The sequence below is a fragment of the Nomascus leucogenys genome, chromosome 14 (genome assembly GCF_006542625.1).
Source record: "Nomascus leucogenys isolate Asia chromosome 14, Asia_NLE_v1, whole genome shotgun sequence".
NCBI lineage: Eukaryota > Metazoa > Chordata > Mammalia > Primates > Hylobatidae > Nomascus > Nomascus leucogenys.
The window spans coordinates 45,364,648-45,379,407 of NC_044394.1; the positions used below are offsets into that span (position 1 = coordinate 45,364,648).

General features: G+C 39.6%; 1 protein-coding gene across 1 annotated transcript in view; it reads left to right on the forward strand.

Annotated features, from left to right (window-relative positions):
• The first annotated feature begins 1,389 nt into the window (after positions 1-1,389).
• Positions 1,390-14,760, forward strand: part of LOC100597632 (EF-hand domain-containing family member C2) — a 189,040-nt gene continuing 175,669 nt past the window's right edge. The window contains exons 1-2 of the mRNA XM_030827088.1: positions 1,390-1,455; positions 8,170-8,358. Coding sequence (XP_030682948.1) covers positions 1,390-1,455; positions 8,170-8,358 — 255 coding nt within the window. The remainder of the gene's footprint in view (positions 1,456-8,169; positions 8,359-14,760) is intronic.

Consider the following 14,760-nt stretch of genomic DNA (forward strand, 5'->3'; position numbering starts at 1 on the left):
TGTTCGTTAGATTTGTCCATGTGGCTGTCTATAGAGGTAGTTTGTACATTTTTATGACTGTAGTATTGCATTGTATGATTTTCACATCATTTATATATACATTTTACTCTTGATAAATATTTGGCTTGTTTGGGTTTGTTAAGAATGGTTTTACTGTGACTATTTTGTTCATGTCTTTTAGAGGATGGGAGGTTGTCAAGATAGTAATGAAAGCAAGACTAAGGGCTGAAGGAGGCTTTTCTTCCTCTGAGAGGTGAAAGACTTGAGTGTCTTTGAGTTCATTGAAAGGAGGCCATGGAAGGGAGAGGCTAATGCTGTTGATGAGTGACTTACCAGGGACACAAGTAAGCCAGTACTGCAAGGAGAGACAGGGCTCACGTGAATATGGAAATCATAAATTGACTGCAGTCACTTTTGTTTGCTTAGTTGCATGGCTTTATCCCACCACTTCACTCTGTCTTCTGGACAGAGCCTTCTAAATATCTTCAGTCTACTACTAGACCTTTTGTTATGCCTGCCAGTTAATCCCAGTGCCTTCTCCTTTGTTCTGCTCCAGGCTCCTGAACACTGTGGATGTGACACAGGTCCTGAGGGTCACATTGCTTCCTGGATCACTATTCTTTGTCTCTTAATTTCTGCTCTCCTCCCAGGTGTTTTAAACTTATCTACTCCAGGCCAGTTGCAGTGGCTCATGCCTGTAATCACAGCACTTTGGGAGGCCAGGGTGGGTAGATCACCTGAGGCTGGGAGTTCCAGACCAGCCTGGCCAACATGGTGAAACCCCGTCTCTACTAAAAATACAAAAATTAGCCGGTTGTGGTGATATGCACCTGTAATCCCAGCTACTTGGGAGGCTGAGGCAGGAGAATCGCTTGAACCCAGGAGACAGAGGTTGCAGTGAGCCGAGATTGCACCACTGCACTCCAGCCTGGGCGACAGTGAGACTCCATCTCATAAAAATAAATAAATAAATAAATATAAATAAAAACTTATCTACTCCTGTGACATTTGTTTGATAGGGTCAGAGGCTGTGAAACTTTAGAAGCATACATGCTACCTTTGGAATTTAAAAAGTATCTACATGCCAACCGATCCATTATTTACTTAATATATCTCTGAATTGAATCACTTTTGGAAAACTAAAACATATTTAAAAGGGAAACTTTATGTCCTTACCATAAATGAAAACTACATCATTTGATCTAAGTGGAAGGTCATGGTAAGAAAAAAAGAAATGAAAACAAAACTGTTTTTAGATTTGATGCCTACAAAAAGTTAGGAGCCTGAGGCCTGCTTCCTTTTTGATAGGCAAGTATTTGGGAGGTATAGTCAGTACTACCAAATTGAGACTTAACCTTGCCTTAATCAAAAGGAAGAGGATAGGGGAAGATGAACATTCTTGCGTGCCCTCTGAAATCGTCTCCATTACCAACTAGGGTGGCATCCCTGGAAAGAGTGAGGCCTGGGTGTTTGTGTGCAGAAACAGTGCAAGAGTTGGCTTGCTGTGGCTTGCTTAATCAGTTTCAGTTTAAGATTGGTTGAAGATCTTCATGTTAAGATATGGCAGTGTGCTCTTTAAAAGTCTTTTGTGCCCGGCGCAGTGGCTTATGCCTATAATCCCAGCACTTTGGGAGGCTGAGGCAGGTGGAGTACTTGAGCCTGGGAGTTCGAGACTAGCCTGGCCAACGTGGTGAAACCCCATCTGTACTGAAAATACAAAAAGAGCCAGGTGTAGTGGTGGGCACCTGTAATCCCAGCTACTTGGGAGGCTGACGCAGGAGAATCGCTTGAATCTGGGAGGCGGAGGTTGCAGTTGAGCTGAGATCACGTCACTGTACTCCATCCTGGGCGACAAGAGTTGAGACTCCATCTCAAAAAAAAAAAAAAGGTCTTGCCTTCAGACCTTCCCCCTTCCAACCCACCCTGCCCACTCTTAGTGGATCTGTCTTCAGACGTGCTGCCTCATATTCCTGTGTCCCTAGGGAAACTTTAATGGCTCCTTGTTGCCTATTTGATCCGGACCACAATGTTCAATTTTGCAACCAGTGAATCTACCACTCAAGTTTTATGGGTTTCCTCTATCTGCAGCAATATGTTAGATGGTGAGGGGACACAGAAAAAGGAAGAAATACACACCATGGTCCCAGAGTTTAAAAAATGTGTCATCTAGTTGAGACAAATCAAACATGAGTATGTGCACATAATTATGGTGCATGTACACGACAAAGGGTTGGTGGTCAGGGAAGGCCTCATGAATCTGCCCATCCCTGGGCTTGGTCATCATATAGCTCATTTGTGGTGTGTGAATCTCATGCTGGCTGGGGTTTTCTTTTTATTGTGGTAAAATATACCAAGTACAAAAGTTACCATTTTAACCATTTAAATTATAAAATTCAGTGGCGTTTTGTACATTCATAATGCTGTGCAGCTGTCCCCACTATTTCAAGAAAATTCTCATCACTTCAAAGGAAACCTGTACCCAGTAAGCAGTCACTCCCCATTCTTTCTTCCTCCCAGTCCCTAGCAACCACTAATCTGCCTTCTGTCTCTATGAATTTGCCTATTTTGTATATTTCATATAAATGGAATTATATAATATGTGGCCCTTTGTATCTGGCTTTTTTGTCTTAGCATAATGTTTTCAAGGTTCATCCACGTGGTAGCACGTTATCAGTGCTTTGTTCCCTTTGAATGCGGAATAACATTCCACTGTATGGATATACCACATTTGTTTAACATTCATCAGCTGATAGACATTTGGGTTGTTTCCACCTTTTGGCTATTGTAAATAATGCTGCTGTGAACATTTATGTGTAAGTTTCTTTCTGTGGATGTATGTTTTCAATTCTCCTGAGAATATACTGAGGAATGCAACTGCTGGATCATATGATTCTATATTTAACTTCATGAGGAACTGCCAAACTGTTTTCCACAGCAGCCATACTAGTGTACATCCCCACCAGCAAGGTGCGACAGTTGCAATGTTTCCACATCCTCACCAACATTTATTTTTCGTTTTTAAAAAATTATAGCCACTCTAGTGAATGTGAAGCATTATCACATTATATGTATGTATATATGTATGTATGTATTTATTTTTGAGACAGGGTCTCCGTCGCTTAGGCTGGAGTATAGTGGTGCGATCATAGCTTCATAGCTCACTGCAGCCTCAGCCTCATGAGCACAAGCACTCCTTTCACCTCAGCCTCTCAAGTAGCTGGGACTATACGCATGCACTGCCACGCCTGGCTAATTTTTGCATTTTATGTAGAAACAAGGTCTCACCATGTTGCTCAGGCTGGTCTCAAACTCCTGGACTGAAATGATCTGCCTGCCTAAGCCTCCCAAAGTTTTGAGATTACAGGTGTGAGCCACTCTGCCTGGCTTCATTGTACTTTTGATTTACATTTCCCTAATGACTAATGGCATTGGACATATTTTCATGTGCTTGTTGGCCATTTGTATATCTTCTTTGGAGAAATGTCTATTCAAGTCCTTTTGTTACAGGCCGAAAGAATGAGGGTCGTGGTCAACTCAGTATACCACTGGAGGCTATATGAGTAAACAGCAAACCGTTTCTCATAAATGCAGAATGCCGGCAAACTGACAAACTGCATCTGCCACCCAGAAGGAATGCTGAGGGCAGTTGTGCCCCAAGTGTGGTGTTTCTTGTGATTAGGTACATCTGAAGCCTGTTATGACCTGTGATCAATTAAGGAGCTGACAAATCATTACCTCCTTCTCCTGCTCATTCTACCCAATAAATACGAAGGGCTGTGGAAGCTCAGGGGGCTGCCTTTGCTCACTAGAAGCAGGGAGCTCTCTTCTTCCCTGGACCCTTCTTTTAAAACAGTTTCTTTTGTCTTAAGTTTTCATTTCTATGTTCGTCCCCCTTCGTTCAGTCTCATAATGACGGTCTCAAGTAGTAACAGTAGTGACTCTTGTAATGATGGTCTCAAGTACTAACAGTAGTAACCGTTATAATGACGGTCTCAAGTAGTAACAGTAGTGACTCTTGTAATGATGGTCTCAAGTACTAACAGTAGTAACCGTTGTAATGATGGTCTCAAGTAGTAATAGTAGTAACTGTCATGGTGACAGTCTCAAGTAGTAACTGTGGCAGTCTACCATATCCTTTGCCCATTTTTAAATTCAATTGTTTGTGTTTTTGCTGAGTTGTAAGAATCTTTATATATTCTATATAATAGATCCTTATATGATTTCCAAATATTTTCTATCATTCTCTGGGTTTCTCTGTTTTTTAGAAATGACATCTCACTCTATTGCCCAGGGTGGTCTTGAACTACTGGGCTCCAGTGATTCTCCCAGCTTAGCCTCTTAAAGTGTTGCTGGGATACAGGCTTGAGCCACCTCACCCAAACTTCATTCTATGGGTTTTTTCACTCTTGATAGTATCCTTTGACACACAGTTCTAATTTCGATGAAGTCCAATTTATTTTTCCTTTTGTTGCTTCTGCTTTTGGTGCCACAGGTATGAATCCCATTGCCAAATCCAGAGCCACAGTGACTGGCTTCTATTCTAGGGTTGGGAGCTGTGGCTTGCCCAAGGCCATGTCCCCAAAGTCTCTCACAACTTATCACCCAATGGATGCTCACCAGATGTTTCTAGAAGGGATGACTATGTAGTGGGATGTGAGCTGACCCTTGGTGGAGAGAGGGGTTTGTGTAGAGGTATAGCCTGACCAGGGACATGACTTTGAATAGACATTAAGGTACCTTATAAGCTGTAAGATATGGTCTGACCAAAGAGGAGAGTACACATGAACAAATTGTGGAATTCTGGGGGACAGGTAGCTGAGTGAGGCCTTCAACGGTGGCAAGGGCTTTTTCCATGTGATTATGGAAACCTAGATCCATGGAGGAAACTTGTGAGTAGTGGAGAAAGCTCCTCAGGGGAAGGAAGGCTGGCTGTGACTTCATTTTTATACCATACTCTTTAGAATAGGGCCTGGCTGGTATTAGGCCTTAGTAAATATTACAGTGGCCTGATGAGGGAGACTTTTAAGATATTTATGTGAGAGGCTTTTTTCTTGATATAGTCCTCCTTATATATTTTACTGTAGCTCACCCTCCCTCCAAACCTGACCTTGACTTTCTTTTTTACTAGAATCGCCTCTCTCCTTAGATGCTGTCAGCTCAGCTGCAGTACATCACTCATAACCCTGCTTGGAACATCCTTGCCTCTCCCATCTAATTCATCTCATTCCTGCAGGCCCAAAACAGTATCCAGTTATCCACAGAACCTCAACACTACTGCTCCAGCCCATCAGTGTATGGCTGTAGTCAGCCATACACTTAGCCATATACTTACCAGAGCTTAGGGTCACATGATCGTAGGTTCAGATGCAGGCTCCACTAGTTACTGTGTAAGCTTGGGTGGGTCAGTCTCCCTCTCTCTGCCTTGGTTTCCTCATTGGAAAAATGGCAGTAATAACACTGCTAAAACAGTTCTGTAATAATGAAATGAGATAATAAATGAAATATAAAACCCTTAGTAAAGCATCCAGCTCACAGTATATGGTCAAAATGGTAGCTGTGCTGTTTTCTAGTTGTTTGCTGTATTTGGCTGTTCTCGTGTTGCTATAAAGAAATACGTGAGGCTGGGTAATTTATTTAAAAAAAGGCTTAATTGGCTCATGGTTCTGCAGGCTGTACAAGAAGTGTGGTGTTGGCATCTGCTTCTGATGAGGGCCTCAGAAAGCTTCCAATCATGGTGGAGGGCAAAGGGAGAGCCAGTGTATCACATGGTGAGAGGGAGAGAAAGAGAGAGGGGGGAGGTCCTAGACTCTTTTAAACAAGCAGATCTCATGTAAACTAACTGAGCGACAACTCATTTATCACTAAGGGGATGGTGTGAAACCATTCATGAGAGATCTGCCCCCACAATCCAGTCACCTCCCACCAGGCCCCACCTCCAACATTGAGAATCACATTTCAACATGAGATTTGGAGAAGACAAACATCCAAACGGTATCATTTTATATATCTAAATCTTGCTTCCTCCGCAAGATTGTGGGTTTTTTTCTTCAGGGCAGGGGCTGAGTCTTATACTTATTTTAATTCGTATATTTGGCACAAAGTTAGGACTATAGTGAGTATTTAAGAAACATTTGTTGGTTCGAGGTGACTTTGTGGTTACTCGGAGTTACTTGCTTTAGGAGACAGTATATCATTATTAAATTCTATATTATTCCACGATTCATTTTCTGAAACCCAACTTTTGCTTTGTTTTATGGGGATCTGGGACTGACTTGTGGTAATCTGATTGTATCTGTGAGGAAGTGTGTGTGTGTATGTGTGAGAGAGAGACAGAGACAGAGTGGAGGGAATGGTGGAGGTAGTGACAATTGATTCCCTAAGGAGCAGAGCCAGCTACAGCTCACCATCCTAACCATTGCATCTAGCTTTCCTCTCCCAGCCCTAGAGCTGGGCTGTTATCTGTCCAGGGCAGCTGTTATGGCCCTGACTTCCCTGGGGAGGGCTGCTCAGGCCTTCCTCATTCTTCCAGGCTGCCTTTACCACAAAAGGAAATGAGGTCTTTTTGACCCTATCAGACTTCTCTGCCAAGCCATCATGTTTTGCAAGAGGCTATTGCCCTGGCTATATACAGTCCTGGGCAATATGCTAACATTAAAGAAGCAAATTCAGGAAAATGGTTACCTCTGCATAAGGGAGGCAGGGCTATGAGCGCTGAGATAAAGCTTCAGTTATCTCTGAGGTGTTTATTTTTCATTCAGGGCTGTGGGGCATATGAGTGTTCATTTATTATCATGAACATTATATAACCTTGAATTTGCTGCTTATCATTTCCATGCATGTATTATCCATAAATATTACCGTATTTTTTGAGTATTTTCCAGCTTTATATATGTGTTGTGAAATTTTATGTGTACTTCAGCTACCTATATTTTTTGCTTGACAGTTTTTGAGATTTGTCTATTTTGTTGGTTTGTTTTGAGATACAGTTTTGCTCTTGTTGCCCAGGCTGGAGTGCAATGGCATGATTTCGGCTCACTGCAACCTCTGCCTCCCAGGTTCAAACGATTCTCCTGCCTCAGCATCCCAAGTAACTGGCATTACAGGTGCCCACCACCATGCCTGGCTAATTTTTTATATTTTTAGTAGAGATGGGGTTTCACTATGTTGGCCATGCTGGTCTCGAACTCTTGACCTCAGGTGATCCTCCCGCCTCGGCCTCCCAAAGTGCTGGGATTACAGGTGTGAGCCACTGTGCCCAGCCTAGATTTGTCTATATTGATACGTGTAATATTAGACTGTATTAATATTCCATGTTATAAAGAGATGTATCTTTTCTGCTATTGGGTAGACATTTCAGTGGTTTCCTATTTTTCACTTTTGCAAACAGTGCTATAACAAATAGTCTGATATGCAGTTCCTTGTGCCTAAGACAAGATACTTCTGTAGGAGTGGATTGGCTAGGACATAGGACATATATGCCTCTCTCTTTGCTGGTATTGCCACGTCGCTCCTCAGAGTGATTGTCCTGCTTTACCTTCCCACCAGCAGTGCACAAATGTTGATGTTGGCCATGTCCTTGCCAGCCCTTGGTAGTTGTATCTGTGCTTTCCTCCTCTCTCTCCAGATCACCAGAAAAGGTGGGAGTTAAGGTTTTGCAATTAAAGGAGAATGTCAGCTCTGAAGAATTTTCTCTTACATTTACTTTAATGAGGAAAAGATTTTGTTCTCTGTTTTGGTGAAAATAATGTTTAGACTTCTGTGGAAAACAGTTACATACACTTTTTATTCTGAAGCAGAAGCAGAGCAGTTTTGTTTTTTTTTGTTTTTTTTTGCTGTTTGCATTCTTGGCAAACAAGTAGGAAAGACCAATTAGCAAGCTAATGTTCTAAATATTTACTTACAGTAATAGTCATTTTTTAATGTTTTATATAGCATGTAACATTAGGTTTATGTTTACTGCTTTTCAATGTTTTGAATTGATTAAAATGAATTAAATTTAAGAATATGACAACTTTATGGATAAAGATTGATCATAATTATTTGCCACTTTATTTGCATTTTGTGAGGGAAAAAATACATGGTAATAAAATGTGTTGACATTTTACAATCAGGTTAGAAAAGTCATAAAGAGTAACTTTGGCTATTTTATGTTGTCTCTTATGTTCACAGGTGGGAAAGGAGAAGTTTCACAAATCCCAACACTGGGGCTTTTGCAACAATGTTAGGATGTTGGTGAGTGATGCAAAGCCTGGAATAGGAGGAGCACCACTCCTGGGGCAAAAGATAAAGCCGAAATGTAGCATATATCCTAAAGGAGATGGAAGTGATGTACCATCATGGGTAGCCTTTGATAAACAGGTAAGTCACATGACACTGGGAGGAATGCAGTCTTAGCATTTTACAGATGCTAAATAATTTAGTTTTGAGAAAGTAGGAGTCTTCATGGTAAATGTTAAGGCTAGTTCTTTTTCTTTTTGCCTTTTCTACTTATTATTGCCTTTATTTTTAGTGTTTTATTTTTAGTGTTTCTCCTCTTTATTTGTTTAAATTGACAAACATAATTGTATATATTTATGGTGTACAACATGGTGTTTTGAAATATGTATACACTCTGGAATGGCTAAATTGAGCTAATTAACATATGCATTACCCCACGTGCTTCTCTTTTTTTGTGATGAAAACACTATTGTCTTACAATTTTCAAGTGTACAATACATTGTTTTTAGCTATAGTCATTGTGTTATACAATACATCTCTTAAACGTATTCCTTGTAAGTGAAATTTTGCTTCTTTTGACTAAGGTTAGTTTTTCTGAAAAGATAAATTCAAGAAAAAAAGTATCCTAAACAAAGAAAAATTATTCTTGCTCTGCTCTTTTTTATCAGGCACATTGGTTGCAGAATGCCAAATGTTTATCTTTCTTGGCTAATGCTTATTAACCTTTCTCTCATCTCTATCTTCACTGGACAGGATAATCTGTCCTGTAGACAGTAAGAGTCTGGTCAGATTGTCACTTTTGCTTTTGAGTTGCCATTGACTAAATAATTGTGTTTGAGTCTGAATGTGGCTTTAAATAGGAATAGAAAAATGCCTTCTCTTCTTTTCTCCATACTAATTAGTAATAAACCATAGTAATGATTCCCCATCCCTAAAGGCTAAAATGTGATATGGCAAGAAGAATAGTGAAAGGAAGGGATGCCATTATTAGACAAGTCTTGGAATTTTTTAATGTATATGTTTGTACACATACACACATATATACATATGGACATATCGGCAGTTAGAAAAGGGAATGTATTTGAATATTTTTTAAGAAGGCTAAGATCAAAGGAAAGAAAAGGCGACCAGCTATATGAATATGCTGTGTTTATCAGATAGCCCTGTATCACAGCCCAATGTTCTGCTCGCCAAAAAGAACTAGTTATTAGATTATTTTAGATCCTGTAATTGAAAGATAGTTCAGGACTAGATAAAGAATTGAAACTATAGCATGCTAAGTTTACCAGGTGGTTTTTAGCAGCTTTTAACATGGATTGGTTGGCAGTACTTTATTCTAATTTAAATGTCCTCAAATTGACACATCCCCATGTCATCTTGATAGGGTAGATCATCTGTGATAGGGTAGATAAATTAAAGTGCACATTTCCTTTTTGAAGCCTAGTTCTGACACTTATAGTGATCTAACAGACCACAGGGAGGCTTTCTTCCTGGGAAACCATTTCTCCTTTCAACATGGGCCAGTATTCTTTTCTTGGATTATTTTCAGTACCTGGCTCAGTGCTGGACCCAGAGCTCAAAAACAATTCTGGGCTGACTGACTTGGGTGGATTATGCATAGTTTTCTGTTACTCTCAATCTTACAGGATGTTTACTTCGCATGAGCCAAAGAAAAGATTCTATTTTTACCTCATGTAAAAAAGAGGGTATCGACAATATTTTAAACCACTGCTGAATAAGTATCTCGGAGGCCACAATGTATTAATATTAAACTATTCTCTTGCATTTCAAGTCAAGAAGTCATTTCATGTTTTTCTCAATATTTAATATGTGCCTTTCAAGCCTATTTTGCAGGCCTTTAATTACTTATGTAGAATATTTCGTGAATCTGGAATAATTTTAGCTTCAGACTACTTCAGAAAATGAAGAGCTTGCTCATTTCAGGTCTAACTAAATGCAACATAATTCTTTCAGTTATTTTGTTGGTCAACTTCTATTACATATTCATTGAGCTTTAAATGAGACACTAAGACTGAAATATTTACGTGCTCTGATGAGACTGTGAACTACAGACTAGATCCTGGTTAATACCCCAAGCAAATTATAAAGCGCTTTCTCCTGCCTCAGCCTCCTGAGTAGCTGGGATTACAGATGTCCACCACCGTACCCGGCTATTTTTTGTATTTTTAGTAGAGATTGGCTTTTGCCATGTTGGCCAGGCTGGTCTTGAACTCCTGACCTCAGGTTATCTACTCACCTTGGCCTCCCAAAGTGTTGGGATTACAGGCGTGAGCCATTGGGTCCAGCCAGATCTGGTCTTTCAAAATTTTTTTAAAGTTCCTAATGCATAGCCAAGGCTGAGAAACACTGTTAGCAGTTTATCCTCTCTCTCAGACTCTAAATTCTTTTATGTAATAATTTTAATCCATTAATTTACCCCAGATTGCAAATTTGCCTATATCCTATAGGTTTGTATGACCTTATATTTTATTATATACTTTTATATAAATTTTATTATACACATGTATATAAATTTTATTTGTATACTTTTTATATTTTCAAATTTATTTTTTGTACAATTATGAGGAGTGACAATTTTTCTTTATAGGTACATTATACATTTCTAGTTGTATTACTTTGTGATCAGTGAATATAACTTGTCTAATGTTTGTGTTTGTAAAATATATTAAAATTTTTTTAAATTAGCATGTAAGTTTCAGATATGTTTATGTAAATATATATATTGCCATGTATAAAGGAGCCATCCTCTATATGCAACACAAAATGTATTATCGTTTATTTCCTTGATTGTGGGACTTTCATAATCATGAGAGAAACCATTGATTTAATAACAGCTTTTTCAGGAAGAATAAAGAACACTGTAGTAAATGTACACAAATTTTTCTTGTCTACTAACATATAGAGCATGCATTTATCCTTACCATTATATCCCTTTTATAGTACTTCACAATTTAAGTCTGAGCCTTTTTCATAAAATAGAGCTTAAACATATTAAACTTGGACATGTGATGTTGACCCCTTTATAAAATGTTGAGGTCATTGAACATTGCCGATGTTTTGTCTTTCTTTCCTGACAACTTCTCTAGAAATTCAGCTGAAGATTTTTTTTTTTTTTTGAGACCGAGTCTCGTTCTGTCGCCCAGGCTGGAGTGCAGTGGCGCAATATCTGCTCACTGCAAGCTCCGCCTCCCAGGTTCATGCCATTTTCCTGCCTCACCCTCCCAAGTAGCTGGGACTACAGGCGCCCGCCACCACGCTTGGCTAATTTTTTGTATTTTTAGTAGAGACGGTTTCACTGTGTTAGCCAGGATGGTCTCGATCTCCTGACCTCGTGATCTGCCCACCTAGGCCTCCCAAAGTGCTGGGATTACAGGCGTGAGCCACCGTGCCTGGCCTCAGCTGTAAGTTTTTGACACTTAGATGTTTGATTCCTGAAGTGATAGTCTTTCTGACTCACATATTGGCCACATCAGCCTCCCCATCTTTAAAAATTATATGATTTATTCTAAGAGATTAGGCTTTTGCCTTTGCTTTACAGTTGCATGGTCTGGCCTGCAATGGACAACCTTCTCCACGCAATTATTTTTTGTGTCATACTGCATCAGACAATAATCATTTTCAAACATCTTAAGTGAAAATTAGGAATCTAATGTTAAAATCCAGCTGTTTGGGATATGCAATGCTAAGCAAATAACAACTGTCATGAAGATAGGATAGATCTTCTCTACAAAGCTAAATTTGCACCATATATCAAGTTAGAACTCCTTGCCCATCAAAATGCATTCTTGACTGCTTTGAGATTCTTCTGGCTTTAATTGTAAGAAGATCTTGAATTCAGAAACATTAACATTTAAAATTTTTCCTTTGTAATGAGGAAATCATATACCTGTTATTTAAAGCTAATTGATTTCAGATTTCAGGGGTTTTTTCTTTTTCTTTTTTTTTCTTTTCTGTTTTTCTGTCACCCAAGGTGGAATGCAGTGGCATGATCATAGCCCAGTGCAGCCTTAAATTCCTGGGCTAAAGCAATCCTCCTGCCTCAGCTTCCTGAGCAGCTTGGACTATGAGGCACGCACCACCATACCTGACTAGTTAAATAAAGAAAAATTGTTGGAGAGACGGGGACCCATGTGTCGCCCAGGCTGGTCTAGAACTCTTGGCCTAAAGTGTTTCAATCCTCCTGATGTAGCCTCCTAATGCGTTGGGATTACAGGCATGATCCACTGTGCCTGGTCTAAGGTTTTATATCCTCTAGGCTAAGATTAAAATTCCAAATGCCTTGAGGATCAGGTAGGTAACCTCACATAGTATCATAGGGCCTGCAGAGGCCTGTGGAGGACTGAAGATCACATGCCCTGTGATCTGAAAACAGAATATAAAATGATATTTATATTCTGTTTTCAAGAAAATTGCAGCCAATTACATCCTCTAGGCCCTTTTTTTTTTTTTTTTTTTTTTTTTTGAGACGGCATCTCACTCTATCACCCAGGCTGGAGTGCAGTGGCACCATCTTGGCTCACTGCAACCTCCACTTCCCAGGTTCAAGTGATTCTCCTGCCTCAGCCTCTTGAGTAGCTAGGATTACAAGCATGTGCCACTACGCCTGGCTAATATTTGTATTTTTAGTAGAGACGGGGTTTCTCCATATTGGTGAGGCTGGTCTCGAACCCCTGACCTCAAGTGATCCACCTGCGTCGGCCTCCTAAAGTGCCGGGATTAGAGGCGTGAGCCACCGTGCCCGGCCTAGGACCTTATTTATCTAGTTTCTGCTTGACATCATAAATGATGATAACACCTTACATCATAATTATGTTCCTATAAATTTTCATTTTTAACAGTTTTTATTTTAGGTTCTGTTTTCTGGATTCTCTGATACATCAAGTTCCATTACAATTAGATCATTTATTTTTGTGATTAAAAAGATCACTTTCTAATCTATTTGGTGTCTCTCCTCTTACATTCCACTTTGCCACATTGTATAATTTCCTCTTCCTCTTCCTTTTTTATCTTTCCATCTCTACCTCATTCTGACTTGCTCTGTATCTTTCATGGTGGAGTTTGACAGCCCTGTATTCTCATGGGAGCAGAATATGAAATTTCAGTCTGTCCCTCATCTAGACATATTGAAGCCCAACCTAAGATAATGTTTTTCCTTTTCTCTTTATTTCAATTTAGCATCCTTCTCTTTTAATGCATCATTTGATTGATAAATATTTAATGATTATATACATGACAGATGACCTATGACAGTTGTCAATTGACCTGTGCCGGTGTAGTCATTCACAAATTTATACTGGTAGCATTCAGTATATAGAGGTGGGTGAGAGCCAACAATATTCTCTCTCCACTTGCCTACTTGATTACAAAGAAAAAAATCTCAGATTAAATATTACTTACACTGAAAGTTTGATGAAGCCCCAGCTCTTTCTCCTTTTAGGTGTTCCAACATATTTTTTTCTCCTCATTTTTTAAAAAAAATTATTTTTGAGACACAGAGTCTCATTCTCTCACCCAGGCTGGAGTGCAGTGGTGAGGTCATAACTCACTGCAGCCTCGATCTCCTGGGCTCAAGCAATCCTCCCACCTCAGCCTCCCTAGTAACTGAGACTACAAGTACACATAACCATGCCCGACGAATTTTTAAATTTTTTTTGTAAAAACTGGGTCTCATTATGTTTCCCAGGCTGGTCTCAAACTCCTGGGCTCAACTGATCTTCCTGCCACAGGCCCGAGCCACTGTAGCCAGCTCCCTCCTCCTACTTTTTAAAGTTGAAATATAATTCACATAACAAAAACTCACCATTTTAAAGTGTCCAACACGACTCAGTATCTAATATCTTTTTTTAACTGAGGTAAAATTCACATAACATAAAATTAACCATTAGCCATTTTAAAGTGTGCAATTCAGAGACATTTAACATATCCGCAAGGCTGTGCAACCATCACACCTATCTAGTTCCAAGACTTTTTTGTCACCCAGAAGGAAACTCTATACTTGTCCAACAGCATCTTATCTGAAATGTTCACTCAATACAAATGTGACAGCATTCTAGCAATGGGGTTTAGCTAACCTAATTGGAGTCAGACCAGACAAATTCTTTAAGAAAGCAGCTGAACATAGGACTATTTGAGAATAAAGCCAAAGGTGCCATTTTGAAGGGAGTAGATCTCTGGGCTCACCAGACTCTTAGAACCTGTCCTGTAAGGACAGTGCCTGGTTAGTATTTGTAACTGATATGTGCATTTTGAATATAATCATTTCACTAGAATTTATTCTGACATCATTTATGGCAATTGACAAAGCTCCTTGTGTCGATCAAAGAAAAAGCTACTGAGGCATTCCGTTAGCCACTTCTGAAGTGGGGGCTTCTGAAGAAAATAGGCTAAACACTCCTGGAGTATATATTCTTACTTAGGTTAACTGACCATCACCCCTAGAGAATAGATTGCATCTAACAGACTCACTTGTATATATCATATTGTCCACATTGAATAACCCTGGAGTTATATGCACAGTTAAGT